This window comes from Hemitrygon akajei, chromosome 15 (genome assembly GCF_048418815.1).
Source record: "Hemitrygon akajei chromosome 15, sHemAka1.3, whole genome shotgun sequence".
NCBI classification, from domain to species: domain Eukaryota; kingdom Metazoa; phylum Chordata; class Chondrichthyes; order Myliobatiformes; family Dasyatidae; genus Hemitrygon; species Hemitrygon akajei.
The window spans coordinates 46,145,355-46,166,715 of record NC_133138.1 but is presented as its reverse complement, the minus strand read 5'-3'; the positions used below and the strand labels follow the sequence as shown (position 1 = coordinate 46,166,715).

The 21,361-nt window shown below is 39.6% G+C and overlaps 1 protein-coding gene across 1 annotated transcript in view; it reads right to left on the bottom strand.

Moving 5' to 3' along the window:
- LOC140739308 (testican-1-like) overlaps window positions 1-21,361 on the bottom strand; it is a 463,661-nt gene that overhangs the window by 61,862 nt on the left and 380,438 nt on the right. Inside the window, exon 6 of the mRNA XM_073067476.1 lies at window positions 13,564-13,678. Coding sequence (XP_072923577.1) covers window positions 13,564-13,678 — 115 coding nt within the window. The remainder of the gene's footprint in view (window positions 1-13,563; window positions 13,679-21,361) is intronic.

Sequence of the window (21,361 nt, the reverse complement as noted above, 5' to 3'; positions counted from 1 at the left end):
TGTTTCCAATTCTTAACATTTTTGCATTATGTTCACAATATCAGCAGCGCTCATTTTGGCTGGGTTGGTTGGAGTAGTCAAACCACTAAGCCAAATGTATACTTTTACACCTATTATACTCAGCAAAACTAACACTCATTTCTTATTCGCTATTCCATTTGCTTTACAATACTGCTCAATTTGTTTAATATACATCATCCAGTTATCTGTTGTGCAGCCAAAGCCATCTATCTTTCTGATGTAGCCAGCCATTTTTGCTTTAAAAAAATTATTAATATTATGGCCTGGTTTATAAATCTGTGAATTTCATCTATTTCCTGCCCTTTTTTTTACCTCAACTGTTTTTCCTTTCTCCCTTCTGAAGAAAAAAATCATGCTGTGCTTTTTAAAAAAAACTTGAACGTCTCTCCTCCCCTTCCAAATAAATAATGTTCTGTGCTTTTTTTTTAGCTTGAACATCTCACTGGGCTTCAACTGGTAAGTAGTCGACTTTGGTTCATTTTTAAACTTACTGTTACTATTATGTTTTGTAATTCCAGAAATTAATCAAAAGGAAAACACAGGGAGACCAGGATAAATGTGTACTTTTCATTTTTACACTAGTGAGGTGCACAAACATGACACGATGGTGTAATGACGTATGCCATTCGTGTGCTTTTATATATAACCCATAATGAATTGTGTAAACAAAAAATGCTTAATCGAACAATATATTTACAATATTACTCAATTACTTCAATTCCCCCACTCCAGCACCAGCCCACTCACAGAAATGGCGGCTCTGCTTAAACCTAATTTCTTTTTGTTTGCTTTTGCCAAATGTGTAATTATGCACAATCCAATGTCTTCTCAGGAACTGTGGCATGCAAAATATGCCGACTGCTCCCACTTGCTTCTTTTAAACCCTCTCCCACTACGCAATCCACTGTCTCCTTGGGACTGTGGTGGGCAAAATATGTTTTCGTTTTGGTTTCGGTGAAAATATTAAACATCAGTGAGTAGATTAGAATCAGATATATTCCCAGGGAATGGATGGGAAAACTGGAAGAGGAGATGGAGCCTGTTCCTTCTTGTACACACGACTGTTCTGGACTTTTTGGGTGCTCTAAATTAAGACATCACTCCCATAAATGGTATTTTTTTATTTTCTGGTGTGTTGAACTACTCTGACAAGGTGATCTCATCAATTTGAAAGCCTTCAAGATTGCGAGAAAGCTGTATCAACAAGAACTCTCTGCCAAACATCTGCCAGAGGGAACAGAGAGACTAGCTCCGCTCAATGGGTTTTTATTCAGGTCAGGTATCATTTGTTTAAACAAAATGAATTATGGCTGAAGCTCACTTTATTTGCCTGGCCAATTTTTCTAGCTGGAGATTTAATTTAATTTGTAAAAAAAATTAATTTAAACACCTTATTATCATCTCCTTAAGACATTAACTGCAGCACCATGTACTCACTGAACTGTACAAGTTAATACTCTACCATCATTGAGTAGTTCAGTGGCATGAAACCAAACACACCTGTTTCAACCTAGATCAGGGTGCTTTGGAGCTAACTTTCAGTGGGAACCCACCCATCCTCTAGTCATTCCTGGGGTTTAAAATGTCTCCAGAGAATTCACAACCTTTTTTAATCAATTGTCCAAAATTGCTTAAAAAGATTATGAAATTGTCCAGGTCTTTATGAAAAGTAATGCTTATGCACATTTCACATGAACTTTTGAGGTGGCCTAAAGTTTCATAAACTGACAATGCCGCTGTTTATGACAATCTCAAATTTGCTGCCAGATTTGTAATGTAAATGGAGAACTTCTGTCGTCTGTGGAGAAAATGAAACTACCAAAAGAAATGACGGTAGCTCTTGATATGATGAAACACATTGAGCATTAAGCAGGAACCTGTGCCAGTTCTGTTTGGGGCTGATAGGTGCGGTCTTCTCACAGGTACCATTTACAAGATGCATTGTGCATAAATACCATGAACCATAGGCATATAAACCATGATCCTGTGACAGACTTATGCCAGAAGAGTGACCTTTAATGTGTGATCTTTCACCAGAGTGCATAAATCTTAGAAACAATAGTCCCTGTTGGGAGCTATTGCTCCAAACAATGGGACTGTTTGATGACCTAATAGATGGAAACCATTGGGCATCAGTGTGCTTGAAATTTGACACTGGATTCTAATGCACATGAAAGAGCAAATTGCTTTTGGTGACTGATTTTTGGTTCTAAAAGTACTGAGACTATTTTGTTCTTTTGGATGATGGGAGCAGCTACCATTTGCTGGCTGAAGTTAAAAAGAATAAAGATGAAAATTAGTAGAAGGGAATTTACATCAAAAGGTAAAAAATGGTCATTGGTTCCATCTCATTCTCACTGAAATCTCAACAATTTTCTTCAATTGCTGAGACATTACCAATTTTGCTCAAAATATCATAGCAGATCTGAATGAGTTAATTTGTTACACAGATTTAAATATGGGCTTTTATCTGCAAAATGTTCTGCCCTAGTAATTCCAACATTCTCCCTTATTTTCAAACAGAACTACATGCTTTTGAGTTTAAAAATGTAATGTGTACATATTGCACGGTGACAAGAATTAACTTTACCAAAGTTCAAATTTATTATCAAAGTATATATATGCAACCTCAAGATTTATGTTCTTACAGGCACTCACAAAACAGGGAAACACAATAGAATTCACTAAAACACACACAACAAGACCACCACATATCTAATTTGCAAAAGAGGACAAATTGCGTAAATAGTAAAATAAAGTAAACTAAAACACATAAATGTGCAACACACACAAAATGCTGGTGGAACACAGCAGGCCAGGCAGCATCTATAAGGAGAAGCACTGTTGACGTTTCAGGCCGAGACCCTTCGTCAGGACTAACATAAACGTGAACTGCTTAGTCCCTGACAGTGAGCCCACAGCTATGGAGCTCGTTCAGCACTGATGTGAGTGAAGCCCATCCAGAAACCCGATGGCTGCAAGGCAAGAACTGCCCCAAAACTTGGCGCCATGGGATCCATGCCTCCTGCACCTGCCACCAGATGGCAGTAGCGAGAAGAACGGGAGACTGTCACACACGAGCAGACGGTGCTGAACCACTGTTCCTTTTCTGCTCTCATTCTTGACGAATTTAGTCTTGCTCGATGCTTTAATCCCCACAGAGTAATGGAGTTGACCAGAGGCATGTCTTCTGCTATCAGGCCTCGATGCAGTGTCCACCCCCAGTGATGGCAGTCCCAGTTGTACCTGTGCTCTTGACAGTCTAGTTCACTGAATCGCCCGGGAGACCGGAAAAGAGCCAAATTGTTTTGTTGGCTCAAAAGTATGCCCTTAAAAGGGAAATAACAGGCTGCAGACTGCAACAATTGTAGTACAGAAGTATATCTAATAGAATATCTAGTAGTTTTGTGAGCTATCTGCAAAACGTCGCCATTGGTTGCACGCGCCATCCTGTCAACTGGCCAGAGATGGTCAGCGACTGGCTGATGAGATAGAACAAAAATTCTAATTTCAAAGACCAATCATGAAACTAATTTGCTCCAGTTAGTTCAAAATTAGTTTCCTAAATTTAAGCACCAGGTGTTACTCTTTTATCTTAGTAAAGCACTTGTGACTTAAAGCTTGTCTCCAGGACTTGAATCTAAAGTCTAGACAGATGCTTCAGCATGCTACTTTTCCATAACGACCCAAATGTTTGTTCTTGTAGGTGATATTGATGCTGGAGGCAGTCTGGAGAACAGTTTGGCGAGTCCTTTCTAAGGTCCTGGCCAACCTTCAACCAACATCATTTAAACGTATAATGCAGTCATTATTGTAATGTGTCTTTCAAATCTTGCTGCTGCAGTTCCTATATTACAATGATTACTTTTTAAAAACTCTTAACACTGCTAAAGCTATTATAAAATTATAGATCTCTATTACTGTTTTAAAAAAACATTAAGTCTATAATATGGTCTGAACTCTACATGCCTTTTATGTGCAAATCACACATGAAAACCAACAATAGACTATTGTATATTATCTGCAGCCCTCTGGGTTCTCCCTGATCCGGGCAGACAGGTGTAAAATCCTCTCTGGGAAGGGTAATGGAGGAGGGGTATGCTTCATGGTCAATAATGCTTTGTGTGACCCCTGGAATGTGCATGACCTCAAATCCCTTTGTTCCAGATCTAGAGTACCTGGTGCTGCAAGTGTAGTTGTTTCTGGCTGCCTAGGGAGTTCACGGCTGTTATTATCACAGCTGTGTATATTCCGCCGCAGGCTGATACTGACCCTGGCTCTCAGGAACCATACGAGACCATCAGTACCCCGGAGATTGTACACCTAGAGGCTGCTTTCATTGTCTCTGGAGACTTCAATTGAGCTTTACTGACTAAAGTCGCTCTGAAGTTTTGTCAACACATCCAGGTGAGCACATGGAGAGATAGCATACTCAACCACTGCTACTCTCCCTTCAGCAATGCTTACAAAGCACTCCTCCGTCCACCGCTTAGGAAGTCTGATCACTCCTCCATCCTACTTCTGTCTGTGCAGAGGCAGAAGCTGAAACAAGGGGCGGTCATAGTTAAAACCCTCCACTGTTGGTTCAACCAATCAGTCTCCAGGCTACAGGACTGCTTTGATGATGTCAACTGGAATGTCTTTCATGGTGAGGATGTCTCAAGTTCACCGAAAGGGTCTCAAGCTTCATCCGGAAGTGCACTGAGAATGTTGTCTCCGAAAAATGGGTCAGGGTCTATCCAAACCAGAAACCCTGGATCAACAGGTCCATGTGTGCTGCACTCAAGTCATCAAGGCAGTGAAACAACCAGACACAAGGGACCAGACACAACTCTCCACCAACAACACGTGCAGCTTATGGCAAGGTCTGCACGCCGTCGCAGACTTCAAAGCTAAGCACAGTGGTGCTGCCAACATCGCTGCTTCTCTCCTAGATGAGCTAAATCTTGTTTACGCTCAGTTCGATGTCGCCAACACTGAGCCCGAGGAGAGCCATTGATGTGACCTGTGACCTGTGCCTTGGTCATCTCTAAGGCTGCAGTATGCAGGTGTTTCCGACGAGCGGACAGTCACAAGGCTGCGGGACTGGACGGCATCTCAGGGCAGGTACTCAGGATGTGCACAGCCCAACTGGCTGGTGTGTTTACAGACATTTTTAATCTCTCCCTCTCCCAGTGTAGAGTGCCCTCCTGCTTCAAAACACCCACCATTGCTCCTGTACCTAAAAAGACCAGGGTAACATGTCTGAAGACTGGCGTCCTGTCGCACTCACCTCAATAATAAGCAAATGCTTTGAAAGGCTGGTCAAGGACTACATCTGCTGCACGCTACCACCCACACTGGACCCCCTACAATTCACCTACCGACACAACCGATCGACAGATGACACAATAGCCAGAGCTGTACACACTGTCCTTACACATCTGGAGAGGAGGGATGCCTATGTGAGAATGCACATAGACTAAATTCAGCATTCAACACCATAATTCCCTACAGGTTCACAAGAAGCTCAGAGACCTCGGCCTTCACCCTGCCTTGTGCAGTTGGATCCTGGAATTCCTGTCAGATCGCTGGCAGGTGGTAAGAATGGGCTCCCTCTGACCTTCAACACAGGAGATCCTCAGGGTTGTGTTCTTCTTTCTTTTTCAATCTTTTTATTATTATTATTAATATCAACATGATAAGATTAATACATAGATAGTGGGATTACAAACTTACAAATTTAAACTGAACATGAAAGGATACACAAGCAATAGTTACAATATAGTTAAGTCTTCCCAAATCATGAATGATACAAATATCATATAAACAAAACAAAACTAGGTAAATCATTTGATATGTAAAAAAAAGAGAAAAAGAAAAAAAAATTTAACCCTAAGAAAAACTAATCTAACAACCTAATAACTAATAAAGAGAAAAAAAAGGAAGAAAAAAAAATAATAATGAATAATGGGCTGTTTATAGTATCTATAAAAAAAATACAAAATCATCAGTGTTGCCAACTCCGATCCTCTCAACATATGTATAATCGAAACTGGAAAAACGAATAGGTTTGGAACAGGGTCAGATTACATCATATGAAAATATTGAATAAATGGTCTCCATATCTTTTCAAATTTAATAGAAGGGTCAAATACAACACTTCTAATTTTCTCCAAATTTAGGCATAACATGGTTTGAGAAAACCAATGAAATACGGTAGGGGGATTAATTTCTTTCCAATTCAACAAAATAGAACTTCTAGCCATTAATGTAAGAAATGCAATCATTCAACAAGCAGAAGAAGATAAATGGATTGAGTCCATCATTGGTAAACCAAAAATTGCAGTAATAGGATGAGGTTATAAATCAAATTAAATCTTATTAAGAGTGAATTGTTTCCTTTAAATAGACAGGTTCCAATTTATGGAAATTTACCTTTTAAATTAGTTAATGACTCTTTTATATACTTAGGGATTAAAATTACAAAAAATTATAAGGAGTTATTTAAGGTTAATTTTTTACCCTTAATTGATCAGATTAAATGTTTGTTCACTAAATGGTCACCATTATCTTTATCTCTGATAGGTTGGATTAATGCTATTAAGATGATTATTTTACCCAAGTTTTTACACATATTTCAAGTGGTACTGATTTTTATTCCAAAATCTTTTTTTGCTAAGGTTGTGTTCTAAACCCCCTCCTTTACTCTGTATACCCATGACTGTGTTGCCACCCACAGCTCCAATCTGCTAATTAAATTTGCTGAAGACACTACACCGATTGGCCTAATCTCAAATAATAACGAGGCAGCCAACAGAGAAGAAGTCATCACTCTGACACAGTGGTGTCAAGAAAACGACCTCTCTCTCAATGTCGCAAAAACAAAGTACAGTAGCTGATTTGGACTACAGGAGGAATGGAGACAGGCTAACCCCCTATTGACATCAATGGATCTGGGGTTGAGAGGGTGAACAGCTCTAAGTTCCTCAGTATACAATCACTGAGGACCTCATTTGGTCTGTACATACCAGCTGTGTGGTGAAAAAGGCACAATGGCACCTCTTTCACCTCAGACTGTTGAAGAAGTTTGACATGAATCCCCAAATCCTAAGGACTTTCTACAGGGGCACAATTGAGAGCATCCTGACTGGCTGCATCACTACTTGGTATGGGAACTGTACTTCCCTCAGTCGCAGGAGTCTGCAGAGAGTAGTGTGGACAGCCCAGCACATCTTCCCACTATTCAGGACATTTACAGTGACAGGTGCATAAAAAGGGTCTGAAGGACCATTGGGGACCTGAGACACCCCAACCACAAACTGTTCCATCCGGGAGACAGTACTGCAGCATTAAAGCCAGGACCAACAGGCTCCAGGACAGTTTCTTCCACCAGGCCATCAGACTGATTAATCCATGCTGACAATTGTATTTCTAAGCTATATTGACTGTTCTGTTGTATATCCTCCTGTACATACTATTTATTAAAAACTACTATAAATTGCACATTGCACATTCAGACAGAGACAAGATTTTTACTCCTCATGTATGTGAAGGATGTAAGAAATAAGGTCAATTCAATAGAGCTCCACCTTCATACTATAATTCCAAGCAAACTCATCTTCCTCAATTCCGAGACCTGAAACTCAGAACCTCCATCTGCAACTGGATTCTTGACTCCTTGACAAACAAACCAAAATCAATAAGGACAGGCAGCAACACCTCTGCCACGATCATGGTTAACGTTGGTGCCCCTCAGCCCCCTGCTCACTGTACAGTCACAACTGCATGGCCAGTTTCTGCTCGGACAGCAGCTACAGGGTTGTCGATGACATCACTGCAGAGGGCTGATTCTGAAATAACTACGCATTGGAGTATAGACAGGAGACAGAAGGCCCAGTGGTCTAGCATCATGAGAACAACAGTTTTCTCAATGGAAGCAAAACTGAAGAGCTGGCCATTGACTCAGGAGGGGTGGTAGAATGCTCGCTGCTGTTTCCACCAACATCGAAAGGGACAGAAGCCTCAAGTGAACACCTCGGCCAGAAAAGCACACCAGTGCCTCTACTTGCTCATAAGCCTCGAGAAATTTAGCATTTCCTCTCTGTCACTCGCCGTTTTTATCAATTCATCGTAGAAAGCATCCTATCCAGATGCAGCACAGCTTGAGAAGGCAACTGCTTTGTCCGTGACCACAGGAAACCGCGAGGGGTTCTGGACGCAGCTCAGCATATGGGTGCAAAACAGTCTCCTCTCCTTGCAATCTGTGTATGGTTCCTGCTGCCTCAGTAAAGCAGCCGACATAATCAACCATCCCAGATATCCTCTCTTCTCCCTATCACCAACCCCCATCCTCCGTCACCGGGCAGAAGACACAAAACCCGGCAGCATGTAGCACCGGACTTGAGGAGAGCTTCTATCCCACTGTTAATAAGACTATATTTCCCTGTAACTGCAGTGCTTTATTCTGAATTCTGTTATTTTCCCTAGTTCTACCTCAGTGCACAGTTGTAGTGAAAGGCTCGGTATGGATCACATGCAGTGTTTTTCCACTGTACCTCAGTACGTGTGACAATAATAAATCAATTTACCAATTTTAAAACTGGTTCTCTCTGTGATAAGTGCACACATCATGAAATAGCCCACATCAGGGAATCGGCCTGGGACCTCCCATTGTGACTGTAGCTCAAGCAATATGAGTTGTGCTCCTACTGATGTTATCCACAGTAGCCACTTCCATGATTAGCTGACTAAATTGGTGCACAATCAAAATCAGGCTTATTACCACTTATAATAAGTGAAATTATTGTTTTGCAGCAGTGCAGTGCTAAGACATAAAAATTACTTTGTGTGGGGCCTAGAATAGATACTTCAAGATGTTGACCTGCAGGAATTTAAAGCCGCTCACTCTTTCCACTGAGGACTGGTGTATGTTCTCCCGACAGATTAGTCTACACTTTGCTGTGGCGTACGGCCACTTGTGGCACCTATAGCGCAAGCTGGAGATTTTTGCTTTCCCTCAACTTCATACCACCCTTTCAGTGTCTGCATGGAGAAAAGCTCTGTAAGGTCTGATCACTTCCCTAGAGAGCAGTAAAGCAAGGATACTTCAACGGCAAACTGTGCCTACAGCTCCACACAGGCCTGCCTTACCTCTTGTACTAGCATGCAGAATCAGTGGTACTTTTAAGATATTTTTGTTCAAACTTGCAAATTTCTTCTGGATGAGTGTTAATGTTATAATGCAATGAATGAGGGTGAAATCCAATTTCTAGGCAACAATGTTTTCAGCAGGTAATTAGCACATTTCTATCTATGCCCTTAACAACCTGCATCTCCCTACTGTTGACCTACAAAAGAAAACTTGTTCCCCTAATAATCTTGCTGTCAGAGACATGGCGATGTACAGTAACAATCAGGCTCCTCAGCACATCACATCCATGCTGTCCCTTGTACTTATCAATATTACCCCCATAAGCATAGATAGGTTGACCCTTTCAAATGAACATCTATAACAATAATTTTGTTTTATTCTGGAACTCTGATCCAGTCCATCCTATGATACAAAACACTTCTATTGTCAAGCACAGTCATTTCAGGAGAACCCGACAAAGTTAAGGTTTTCAAAGTCTTAATTAACAGTAGTTAGTATCACTACCACTTGTCTGAGGCACAATTTTAGATTTCGTACTTAAATATACTTAGCTTCTAATTTAATGAAATGTAAAAAAAAATGCACTAATGATGTTTGAAAATTCAATTTTTGGTCCTGAAGAAGGGTCTTGGTCCAAGACATCTACTGGTTATTCATTTCCACAGAGGCTGCCTGACCTGCTGAGTTCCTCCAGCATTTTGTGTGTGTGTTGCTCTGAATTCAATACTCTTGCCATTTTTCTGATTAACAGAAGATGTGCTGCAAATCACGGTGCTAAGATCATTCAACATCTGCTCGTTTGTAATAAAATTTAGCTTTGTATAAATTGGATTCCATCCAAATAATATCCAGTATGTTAGTTATAGGGAAATAAGATTGAAATTCCAGAGCTTCTGATACAATCCTTCAAGAGTCCTTTGAAGATGTTTAAGGTATAACAACATTTTCACTTAAGGATGTTTAGTAGTGTAGACCAAACTCGAGAGGAACCTCTATGGAAGTACCCTTTGTAAATCCCAGGTATCTGTTTTGACACCATCAATCAACTCCAGAATCTGAAATGGAGCCCAGAAATGCCCAGCAATTGTGCTGCATCTTATCCTTTCCGATCCTCGACAAAAATAAAATAAGGGCCCCTTTCATTTCAAGTGGAGAATTTTAGCCTGTGGCAAGGGAGGTTAAGTTAATTTTTGATCATCTTACTTGAAAAAAAAGACTTCTACTGTGTTAATGTGTTATAATAACATTTACTTACTTTTTATAATCATGTCTTTATAGAAACATTCATTTTAATTTTAATAATTTTAAAATGTCTATGAAATTCAGTGATATTTAAAACCTTAGCTTTATATACAACACTGAAAATGAGAACATTAAGTGCTGGAAATCTGTGAAGTAAAAATCAGAATTGGGAATAAACCAAGTTTTATATTCCACAGAAAAGAGAAAGAGTCTGTTTAGAACAGAAGTGGTGGTCTTTTTGATAGGTCAGGAGGAAAGCAAGATTAAACAACAGAAGTAAGGCAGTTGTACAAAAAATAAAAATAGAAGAGATGAAAGAAATCTGAAGTACAAGATGACACTGGAAATAAAACTGAGTGATGGATATGTGGAATGAATCGTTGAATTCAGTGGTGAGTCTTGAAAAGTAATGACCATGTCAGGAGACATATCCATAAGATAAGCATGGACTTGGGGGTTATTTATTAGCATGGATGGAGGATTAGTTAACCATTAGAAGGCAGAGAGTTGGGATAAATGATTGGTGATCAGTGGTGAGCAGAGTGCTGTAGGGGCTGGTGCAAGGTCCACAAATGTTCGTGATTTGTAACAGGAGACCAAGTGTAGCATAATTAAGTTTGCTGATGACACTAAATTGAGTGGAAAAGACATTTGTGTGCGGAGAGTCTGCAGAGGGCTATAAATAGGTTAAGTGAGTGGGCAAGTATCTTCAAAATGTACATCATTGGTATCCACTTTAAAGGAAAAGTAGATCAGATCGTTGTTTAAATAGTGAAAGATTGCAGCATGCTGTTGCGCAGTAACTTCAGAGTGTTTGTGCATGAATCACTAAAGGTTGATTTTCCAGTGCAGCTGGTTATCAAGAAGGCAAATGGAATGTTAGCCTTCATAGCTAGAGGTTCTGAATTTAAAAGCAGGGAGGTTATACCGCAAATGTACAGGACAGTGGTGAGGCCGCACCTGGAGTAATGCATGTAGTTCTGGTCTCCTTACTTGAGGAAAGGTATACTGGCTTTGGAGGTAGTGCAGGGGAATTTAACTAGGTTTATTCTGGAGATGAGGAAGTTAGCCTATGAGGAGAGATTATGTTGCCTGAGACTATCCTTGCTGGAATTCAGAAAAATGAGAGGGTATCTGATAGAAACATATGAAACCATAAAAGGGATAGATAAGATAAAGGCAGGAAAGTTTTTTTTTCCCCACTGGTGAATTAGACTAGAACTAGAGGGCCTAGCCTCAAGATTGGCAAGATTAATTTAAGATGGAGATGAGGTGAAACAGCTTTTCACAGTAGTGAGTCTATGAATTCTCTGCCTAGAGAAGCAGTAGAGGCTACCTCATTAAATACATTTAAGACACAGTTAGATAGAATTTTGCATATTAGGGGTATTAAGGGTTATAGGAAAAAAGATAGATAAGTAGAGATGAGTCCATGGCCTGATCTGCCATGATCATATTGAATGGTAAAGCAGGCCCGACAGGCCCAAAGGTCACTCCTGGTCCTGTTCTTATGTAGGGGTATGTACAGTATCCCAAGTACAGTGGGGCTCATTCCCCAGCACTGTCATCAAATCAGGTAGAGATTGAAACTTTGCCACCTGAGATGTCCTTACTGTTTTGACCTCACCAGTGGGGAAGGTCAGCAAAGCTGGGATTCTGCATGTGGACCAAGTTGGCATGGCAACGATTCTGGGTGGCAAGCCAGGGAAATCTAATCCATTTTGTCATAGCATTGTGCATTTAGCCTGCCATTCGTTCCTTCAGGAAACATTAAGACATACATTTTAACCTGCTGTCTTGTGCTGAAGGATCATAACCTTGTATAGCTACACAGAAGGCAGGTATGCTAGCTTTAACATAAGAATCAACATCAGATATGGGCGACTTCACCTCTGAAGTCACTAAAGGTTTTCAGTGAGACCTGGCATCAACCATGTAGCATCTCTCCATCTCTCGTAATCTCTTAATAAAAATTTAACTCACTCAGAATTCAAATTTCCAATGGACTTTGCATCAGTTACCATTTACAGAAGAATACAAAATACTGCCACAATTTGTATAGATGTTTCTTATTTTTGGCTCCACTTTCTACATCCTGTTCCACTGTCCTAGCTTCACCCCTCAATGGAAATACTCTTCTACTCAGCTCTCCCCATCAGCAATTCCAAGAAACACAATGGTAGATTCAGTAAACTTTCCTTGATTAAGATTAAAATTTTTCAGTTGATTAGATGAACTATTTCTATTCCTAACTTGCTATTTGTTGAAAATACAGAGCCAATGTGCTCAACTTTTACCAGCAGGAACATCTGAAGGAAGGTTTGTTTTTATTCATAGAGACATAAAAGTTATAAAATTGCAAATCAACTTGATACTTGTAAGCTACTGCTTTGAGAATCAGAATCAGATTTATGATCAACATATGGTGTGAAATTTGTTGTTTTGCAGCAGTTTTGGTCTAATGCAGTTCTCAAATGATTAATCCCATAACTTTATTAAAATCACATAACCTTTAACAAGTTAGTAAGAAAACAACTTTCATCTTCAGCAGAAATTATATTTGAAATCTGGAAAGTTACTTTACACAGATCATCAAGAGAAGCACTTTCAAACAAAAAAGGGCTGTGAATTGAAACACTGTGCAACAAGCAATGACTGATACTAAATCACATTTTGCAAACAGAAATAGAAAAGAAACCTGCAAGAAACACAAAGGCCTATGGGGAGAAAGCAAGAAAGTGGGACTCAGTAATATCAGTATCCAAGATAGCAGAGATAAGCGATACACAGAACACTACAGAAAAGGGTTAATTTGTTTCCTCAGGTTATTATCTTTGCATGGAAGCAGCATGCCTGTAATTAAAAATAAGTTGATTCACTTTATTTGGCTAGTATTACTGCTTTTCAGTTGTTGTGGCCACATAGGTCCTATGGTTATAATATAAATAACTTAGGTCCCTGAAGGTCCATTTAATTTCATAACTTAAAAGGCAATCTTTCAGTTTTATATTTACTTTCAAGCATCCAATCATAAATAATCCCTTAGAAATTTTAGAAATCAATTTGAATCATTTATTTGACACATAAAAGCCTTATTGAATTGAAAAGTAAATTGCATTTTGAAAACTCAAATACCTTGGATTACTGTGGTCACCTTTGTGACTTACCGGTCTTTTCAGTTTTCAGTTTCACAGTTTCTTGGCCAGGAAGACAAGGACAGGGACCTTTGCATCTCAAGGTGATCGCCTTATGAGAAGAACAAGCTTGGTAATCCAATTTACACTGTAATCAAAAATAAAGGGAAGATTATGCAACATGATCCTTTTTGACTTTACCAAATTGACACAGATATAAAGATGGCTTAGAAAGTTGAGACTGTCCAAACAAAGTATCAACTCTTGGTTCTGACTGGTTTTTGGTTCATTTCAATCATAGTTGTCTTTGCTCTCATCATCTACAGAGCTGTGGGGAAACCCAAGGCTGCTTGCAGGAGCAGAAGATTAAAGAATTAGTGTGTTGTAATGTCAACTGCAACCTTCGGAAGTCCTTAATAACAATTAACAATTACAGCACGGAAACAGGCCATCTCGGCCCTTCTAGTCCGTAAATGGGGGATGGTATAGTAAGGTATAGTATTGTTTGTCTTGAAGGAGAATTGAGGAATGGCTAAGTGCATTTGGGATGGGTGACAAAGTAATTGGACAATATCTGGTGTGGGATGAAGTAAAATCACTCTGATAGAGGACTAAATTCAGCACAGGTGAGAGTAAAAGGCCTCATAAAATTACTATACTTGCATGAAACTTGCAGAGATGAGTGAGATTTGAGTTTGGAGTTGGGACTATGCCACATCTTTGTCCCAGCTTTACATATAAGTAATTACTTGTTAAACACTTAATTAGTTGTGGAACTATTATTCAGAAAACTTTAATTTCAGAGATAAGAACAGTGCACTTGTACAGCTAGTAGAAGTGCTGCATCTGTGATAAATATTCACTTCTTGGTTTTTTGCTAAGTTAGCTCTTTAAATAACAGCTGCCACATAATATCAAAACAGATGTAAGTAAACTTCCAACTAATAGTTTAGTTTCTATTCATAAAAGGCTATCAGTCTTCAGTTTTAAAAAGTAAACAGAAATCAGTAATCAGCTTGGAGTTAAAAACACAGCTTTGCTATCAAGCACCATAGATACAAGTTACTCTGTGTAGAAGCAGATGCTAGTCACTGCACCTGCTTTATCAATGCTCAGGTTACAGTCTAAAATGATGGGTTGGTTAATTTGGGCTGTTTCAAACAGACAAGCTGACTCTTAAGTTGCATAGTTCAAGAAAGCTTGGCAGAACAGATGGATAATATCATTTAGCATATCAATAACTGATGTGTTTATAGTTGGGAGTTTTATGTGCTCAAGGAATTTAGCTTTACAACATTAATTGTGAACTGTGAACATGAGATTATAGACCATAAGATATAGAAGAACTAGGCCACTCAGCCCATCACATCTAGTCCACCATTCCAACATGGCTGTATTATCCCTCTCATCCCCATTTTTCTGCCTTCTCCCCATAAACCTTGATGCCCTTACAAACCAAAACCTATCAGCTTCCACTTTAGATATACTCAATGACTTGACATCCACAGCTGTCTGTGACAATAAATTCCACACATTCACCACACTCTGACTAAAGAAATTCCTTCACGTCTCTAATCTAAATGGATGCCCTTTTATTCTGAGACTGAGCCCTCTTATCCCAGACACACCTAGTAAAGGAAACATCCTTTCCACATCCACTCCATCTAGGCCTTTCAATATTCAATAGGTTTTAATGAGATTCCCCCCTCATTCTTTTAACCTCCAGCAAGTACAGGTGCAGAACCATCATACACTCTTCATATGTTGAACCTTTACTTCTCAGAATTGTTCTAATGAACCTCCTCTGGACCCTCTCCATGCAATCTCTTCTTAGATAAGAGGTCCAAAGCTGGTCAGAATACTCAAAGTGTTGCCTTATAAAGTCTCAGCATCACATCTTTGCTCTTATATTCTAGTCCTCTTGAAATGAATGCTAACATTGCATTTGTCTTCCTTACCACCAACTCAGCCTGAACCCGAAAGCTAACTTTTAGGAAATCCTGCACAAGGATTTCCAAGTCCCATTGCACTTCTGAACTTGCTGCCTGTTTAGATAATAATCTATGCCTTTATTCCTTCTATCAAAGTGCATGACCGCACACTTTCCTACACTAGTTTCCATCTGCCACTTCTTTGCCCATTCTCCTAATCTGTCAGTCTGTAACACTACCTGCCCCTCCACCTATTTTTGGATTGTCTGCAAATTTGGTCACAAAATTATCAATTCTACCATCCAAATCATTGACATATAACTTGAAAAGAAGTGGTCCCAATATTGACCCCTGCAAAACATCACTAGTCATGGGCAGCCAACCAGAAGAGGAACTGTTTACTTCGGCACTTTGCCTCCTGCCAGTCACTCAATCTTCTACTGATGCTCTTATCTTTCCTGTAATTCCAAGGGCTCTTATCTTGTTAAGCAGCCTCATGCACTGCACCATGTCAAAGGCCTTCTGAAAATCCAAGTAAACAGCATTTCCATTGTCTACCCTGCTTGTTATTTTCTCAAAGAATTCCAACACATCTGTCAGGCAAGATTTCCCCTTAAGGAAACCATGCTGACTTTGGCTTATATTCTCAAGTGCCTCCAAGTACCCTGAAACCTCATCCTTAATAATAGACTCCCACATTTTCTTAACCACTGGTTAATTGGCCTATAATTTCCTTTCTTCTGCCTCCCTCCCTTCTTAAAGAGTGGAGTGACATTTGCAACTTTCCAGTCTTTCAGAACAATTCCAGAATCTAGTGATCCTTGAAAGATGCCTCCACAATCTCTTTCTGAACCCTAGGTGTAGTCCATCTGGTCCAGGTGACCTGTCTACTTTCAGATCTTTCAGCTTCCCAAGCACCTTCTCCTTAGGAATAGCAACTACATTCACTTCTGTCCCCAGACCTCCTGAATTTCTGGCATACTGCTAGTGTCTTCCATAGTGAAGACTGATGCAAAATACTTATTAAGCTCACTGGCCATTTTTTTGTCACCTATTACTATCTCTCCAGCATAATTTTTTTCAATGGTCCAATATCAATACCAGCTTCTCTTTTACTCTTAATACAGTATATTTGAACCACTTTTGGTATTGTCTTTGATATTATTGGCTAGCTTACCTTCATAGTTCATCTTTTTTCCCCTTATTTTTTTTTTAAGTTGCCTTCTGTGGCTCTTAAATGCCTAATCAAATCTAGTTCATTTCAAAACACACAATCCAGAATTGCCTTTCCCCTAGTGGGCTTAAACACAAGCTGCTCTCAAAAGCAATCTTGTAGGCATTCTACAGATTGTCACTCTTGGGATCCAGAACCAAACAGGTTTTCCCAATCTGCTGCATGACTATGTTACATTGTCCTTTTTATATGCCTTTTCTATTTCCTATTGAAATTTACATCTGGCACCCCAGCTACTGTTAGGGGACCTGTCTGTAACTCCCATCTCGACCTTTTTTAACCCTTGTAGTTTCTTACCTCTACCCACAAGGGTTCTACATCTTCTGATCGTATGTCACCTCTTTCTAAGAATTAGATTTCATTTTTTACCTCTCCCTCTGCTTACTTGCCTGTCCTTTCAATACAGTGTGTGTCCTTGAATGTTAATCTCCCAACTATGATCTTCCTTTCAGCCACAACTCACTGATGCCCGCTACATCATAGCTGCCAATCTCTAACTACACTACAAGATCATCTACTTTATTCTGTATACTACTTGCATTCAAATACATGTAGAACACCATCAGTCCTGTATTCATCAGCCTTTTTGATTTTACCCCCATGTTACACTTCAACTCATCCCACTGACTTCAATTTTGCCCTAATATCTGCCTGTTCTTGTTCAAAGAAGCACTACTCACTGCATTGATTTGTATACAAATTGCCCCATCCCACTACCAGTTTAATATAAATCTTCCCCAACAGCTTGAGCAAACCTGCCTGCAAGTATTTTGGTTTCCCCTGGGTTCAGGTATAACCTGTCCTTCGTTCACAGTTCGCACCTTTCCCAGAAGAGATTCCAATGATCCAGAAACATCAGTTGAGGTCTGTGTCTTCAAAAATGCTCTTAGACCATTTGTGTTAGAAGGATATTTGAGGAAATATCATATACTGTGTGTGTGAAGTCACCCAAGTGGTAGAGACGCAGAATAAATAAAGAGAACAGTTCAGGTTTATGAGGAATGGGGTAAAGAACACCAAGCAGCATGAAAGAAACACGGGGTGAACTAGAATCCATTCCTCCAGCTTCAGTTTTGTCTGCAACTTGTGGTATGTATTTTCAGTTTATGGGAATTGTGCCTGTGTTTTGGAAATCCTTTATGCTTTGTGCTTAATTGTTTATGTTTTAGAAATGCTTTGTGCTTTGGAAATGATTTGTGTTTTAGAAATAATTTGTGATTTGGAAATGTTTTATAGGGTCTTAAGATTCAAGATAATTAATGATTCAAAGTAAGATAGAAACCCTCTGTGAGAGTTGGGAAATGTTTAAGATAGAAAGCCTCTGTGAGTTTTAATTATGTTATCTAAGTGGTGTGTAGATTTAAAAGTGTATCACTGAAAATAAATGAATTTTGTTTTAAACTATTCTGTTAGCTAGAAGTATCATTTCTTTAGTAAGGAGAGGGGACTCATCACTCAAGTAGTGTGTACTGGCAGCTAAACCCACCGTGAAGAATAAACAGGAAAGTAAACTAGTCTTTCAAGATTGGGTAGTTACAATATAATCTCCCTTTAGTGAGTGTATTCAGTGCTATTTGTATCCGAGGCTTTTGTTTGAGTTTAGAACTTCGTGGTCAGCAAATCACAGATGGCACTTGACGTCATGACTTCATGTTATACCCGAAGCATTATTTTAGAAAGGATTATTATTTAGCAGTAGTCCAATTTAGAGTGCTACAGCACTTCATATAATAGTTGACATCCTGGTTTCCAGCAGCTGAATGTGTTGATAGTATATCAAAAATATGGGATAATACTCTGACTACTCCTTAAGAGACTGGAGTGATGAAGGGATAGAAGATAGTTTAGGATGCAGATTAGACAGACCAAACTTCGCTGTACAACCAACCGGATGCAGACCATCACGGTTTGTACCAAGCCCCAACAGCATAACAATAATTCCTAACTGGAGACAACAAATTGGTGCTTTTTTAGATTGAAACCAAGCACCCAGATGGAGACCACATGCTCATGTGACCGAACCTGGTAACCCATATCTTAATCCCAAAGCATGGGGATATCATGTATTCCTATCAGGCACATGAGACAGTGCCCAGGTCAGTAAATCCCATGGGTACCAGTGAAGCCTGGAGAACAGATGCTTAGGAACATGCACTAGAATTACTAAAAAGATTGACTATAGCTAGTAAAAGAAGGATACAGGGAGCTACTGCAGTTTCCCCAGCAGAAACTTCCAATCAAGGTTTTGGAGTTTTGACTAGTCGGAGTTTTCGGGCAGTATGTGCCACGCATCCAGCTGATGCTTAATGAATTCTGAAGCAGCTACTTCACCATGCCAGGAGGCTCCTGGCCATTTGGGCCAGTCATACTCCCCCGCGTATTCAGCAATTCTTATTAATGTTATTTCCCGTAGCTTTGGTACCACCCCCACACCAGTGCGGAAATCCATATTAGATATGTGTGTGGATTTACAAACACATAAAGGGTGTAGGTGTATGCAGAAGACTTTGCACTGTATTGAGTAAAATAGTCAAAAGCCAGGGCTTAGTAACAGCTTATAAGATTAGAGAACAAATGTCAGTAGGCAAACTGGGATCTAGTTAATCTATAATATTACCCCTTTATCCTAGTGAAAACCCCTGCACCATGTGTGGAATTGCCCTTAATCAACATCCAATATCAGTTTGTTGAAGAGATCCCCATCTTCCACATGATAGTATCAGTATTACCCCTCATTCCCACACAAAGGCAATGAGGTGCCAGCATAGTATCCTTTCCCTCTAAAACAGGGGTTCCCAACCTGCAGTCCACAGACCCCTTACCTAATGGCATTGGTCCATGGCATTAAAAAGATTGGGGACCCCCTAGTCTAAAGGGAACATCAGGTCAGTAACAAAGTCATTAAGCTAACTTCATCCCTCAGGTTGACCGCATTCACAGCGTTCTCCTACACCAGCCCCTCAGCAGGGAAAATATCATGAACAAATCAAATGAGTTCCTCGGAGACTGCCTGCCTTAGGAAGAGATATTCTCCCACAACCTAGATGGCTGGCCACTAGGTATCGGCCACGACTGTTAGCTACATACCCTTCCTTTGCAGAAGAAAGTCTTAGACTAAGATATTTCTCTGGAACAGACGGAGTATTCGGAGATCCCATCTATATTATGAAGCAGAGTATGCAACTAAGCACACATCACAAGACCCCTAAATATACCCCTAAATATTGGTCCTATTACACACGTCACTCCATCTCCTGCAGCTCAGGGAAAACAAAATGTAAAGAAGAGCAAGGCTAATGTTAATGTAATAAAAACTGCACAGGAGAATTTTAGCAACAACTTTGATCAAGATGCTCCTTCTGATGAACAGGATACAGGCGTACCTACCGTGCTGTTCCATTTGCTAAAGCTTGAACTTTCGACAAGATTCACCCTGCTGTTTTGATACAGCAACTGTCATTACAACAAATGCTGGACGGATTCACTCATTAAGATGTATAAATCCTGCACAGATCTGTCCAATGGATTCTGGTCACACCCACTTCGTGAAAGTGACAGACTGACGCTATGTAATTAACTTAAAAAAAAATCTCAGCTCTGTCATACAGAAGTAAATTTCCTAGGTATGACAATTACCAGTCAGGGAGAAGTTGCTCAAATAGAATATCAAAAGACCATAAAAAAACATACAATCAACCCAAGGCCTATTGAATTATGCTAGAGCTTTCATAGCTGACTATGTTCAATTGTTAAAACCATTATATGACAGATGTAAGCTGAAAAATGAAAAGCCTTTTGTGTTTACCTCAGAAGATTATGAGGCACTAGAGAAGCTGGTGAATGCACTTCAGCAAGCAATAGACTTCTGGATAAGAGACTGAACAAAATTTCTTGTTCTGCGAATTCATGCTTCTCCAAAAACAACTATAGTAATCTGCTATAATGAGGGAGCAGAAACACAAGCCTCCGTATGCTTTGCCTCATATAATTTTACCCCAACAGAACAGAAATTTACAATCTCTCACTGTGGTATTCCATACACTTAATGCATTAGGCCACTGCAATCATTATGCAAACAGAGTTTGCAGCTTTGACAAATGGTGGTGAACTACTAACAACTGAATGGAGAGCTACCATAACTGGATATGGGGAATGGCAAATACTTTTACAAGATGACACCCTAAAGCGGGACTATGCTCCCGAGAGCTATGACTTATAATCCTTGCCTGTCATGGAAGATGCAGACCCAAATTCTCTACAATCTAATTAGAGCAATTTCTCAAATATGGTACTGCGGTAAATCAGCAATGAAAATCCAGGAAGAAGGATCTACTCAGTTATAATCTCTGCTCTTGATAAGAAAATAATTTTAAAAAAAATCAGAAACTGAATTTGAACCACATGAGTTATGAGCACATCCTTTTGTAGGGAATCATACAGCTCAATTTGCAGAGGGCTAAAACCCCAGAATTATGTCTAAACAAGCAAATACAACAGAACCAGTCTTGATACTGTATGTACTGACTCTAATTATGTTAGGAATGTTGTTGAAAGAGATCTTCTCATCTGATCAACTACGAGATGGAGAACACACAGAGGTAGACTGTTTCCACATTTGTCCACGTGGACAAATATTTATGGATTATTATTGATCAAACCACTTGTA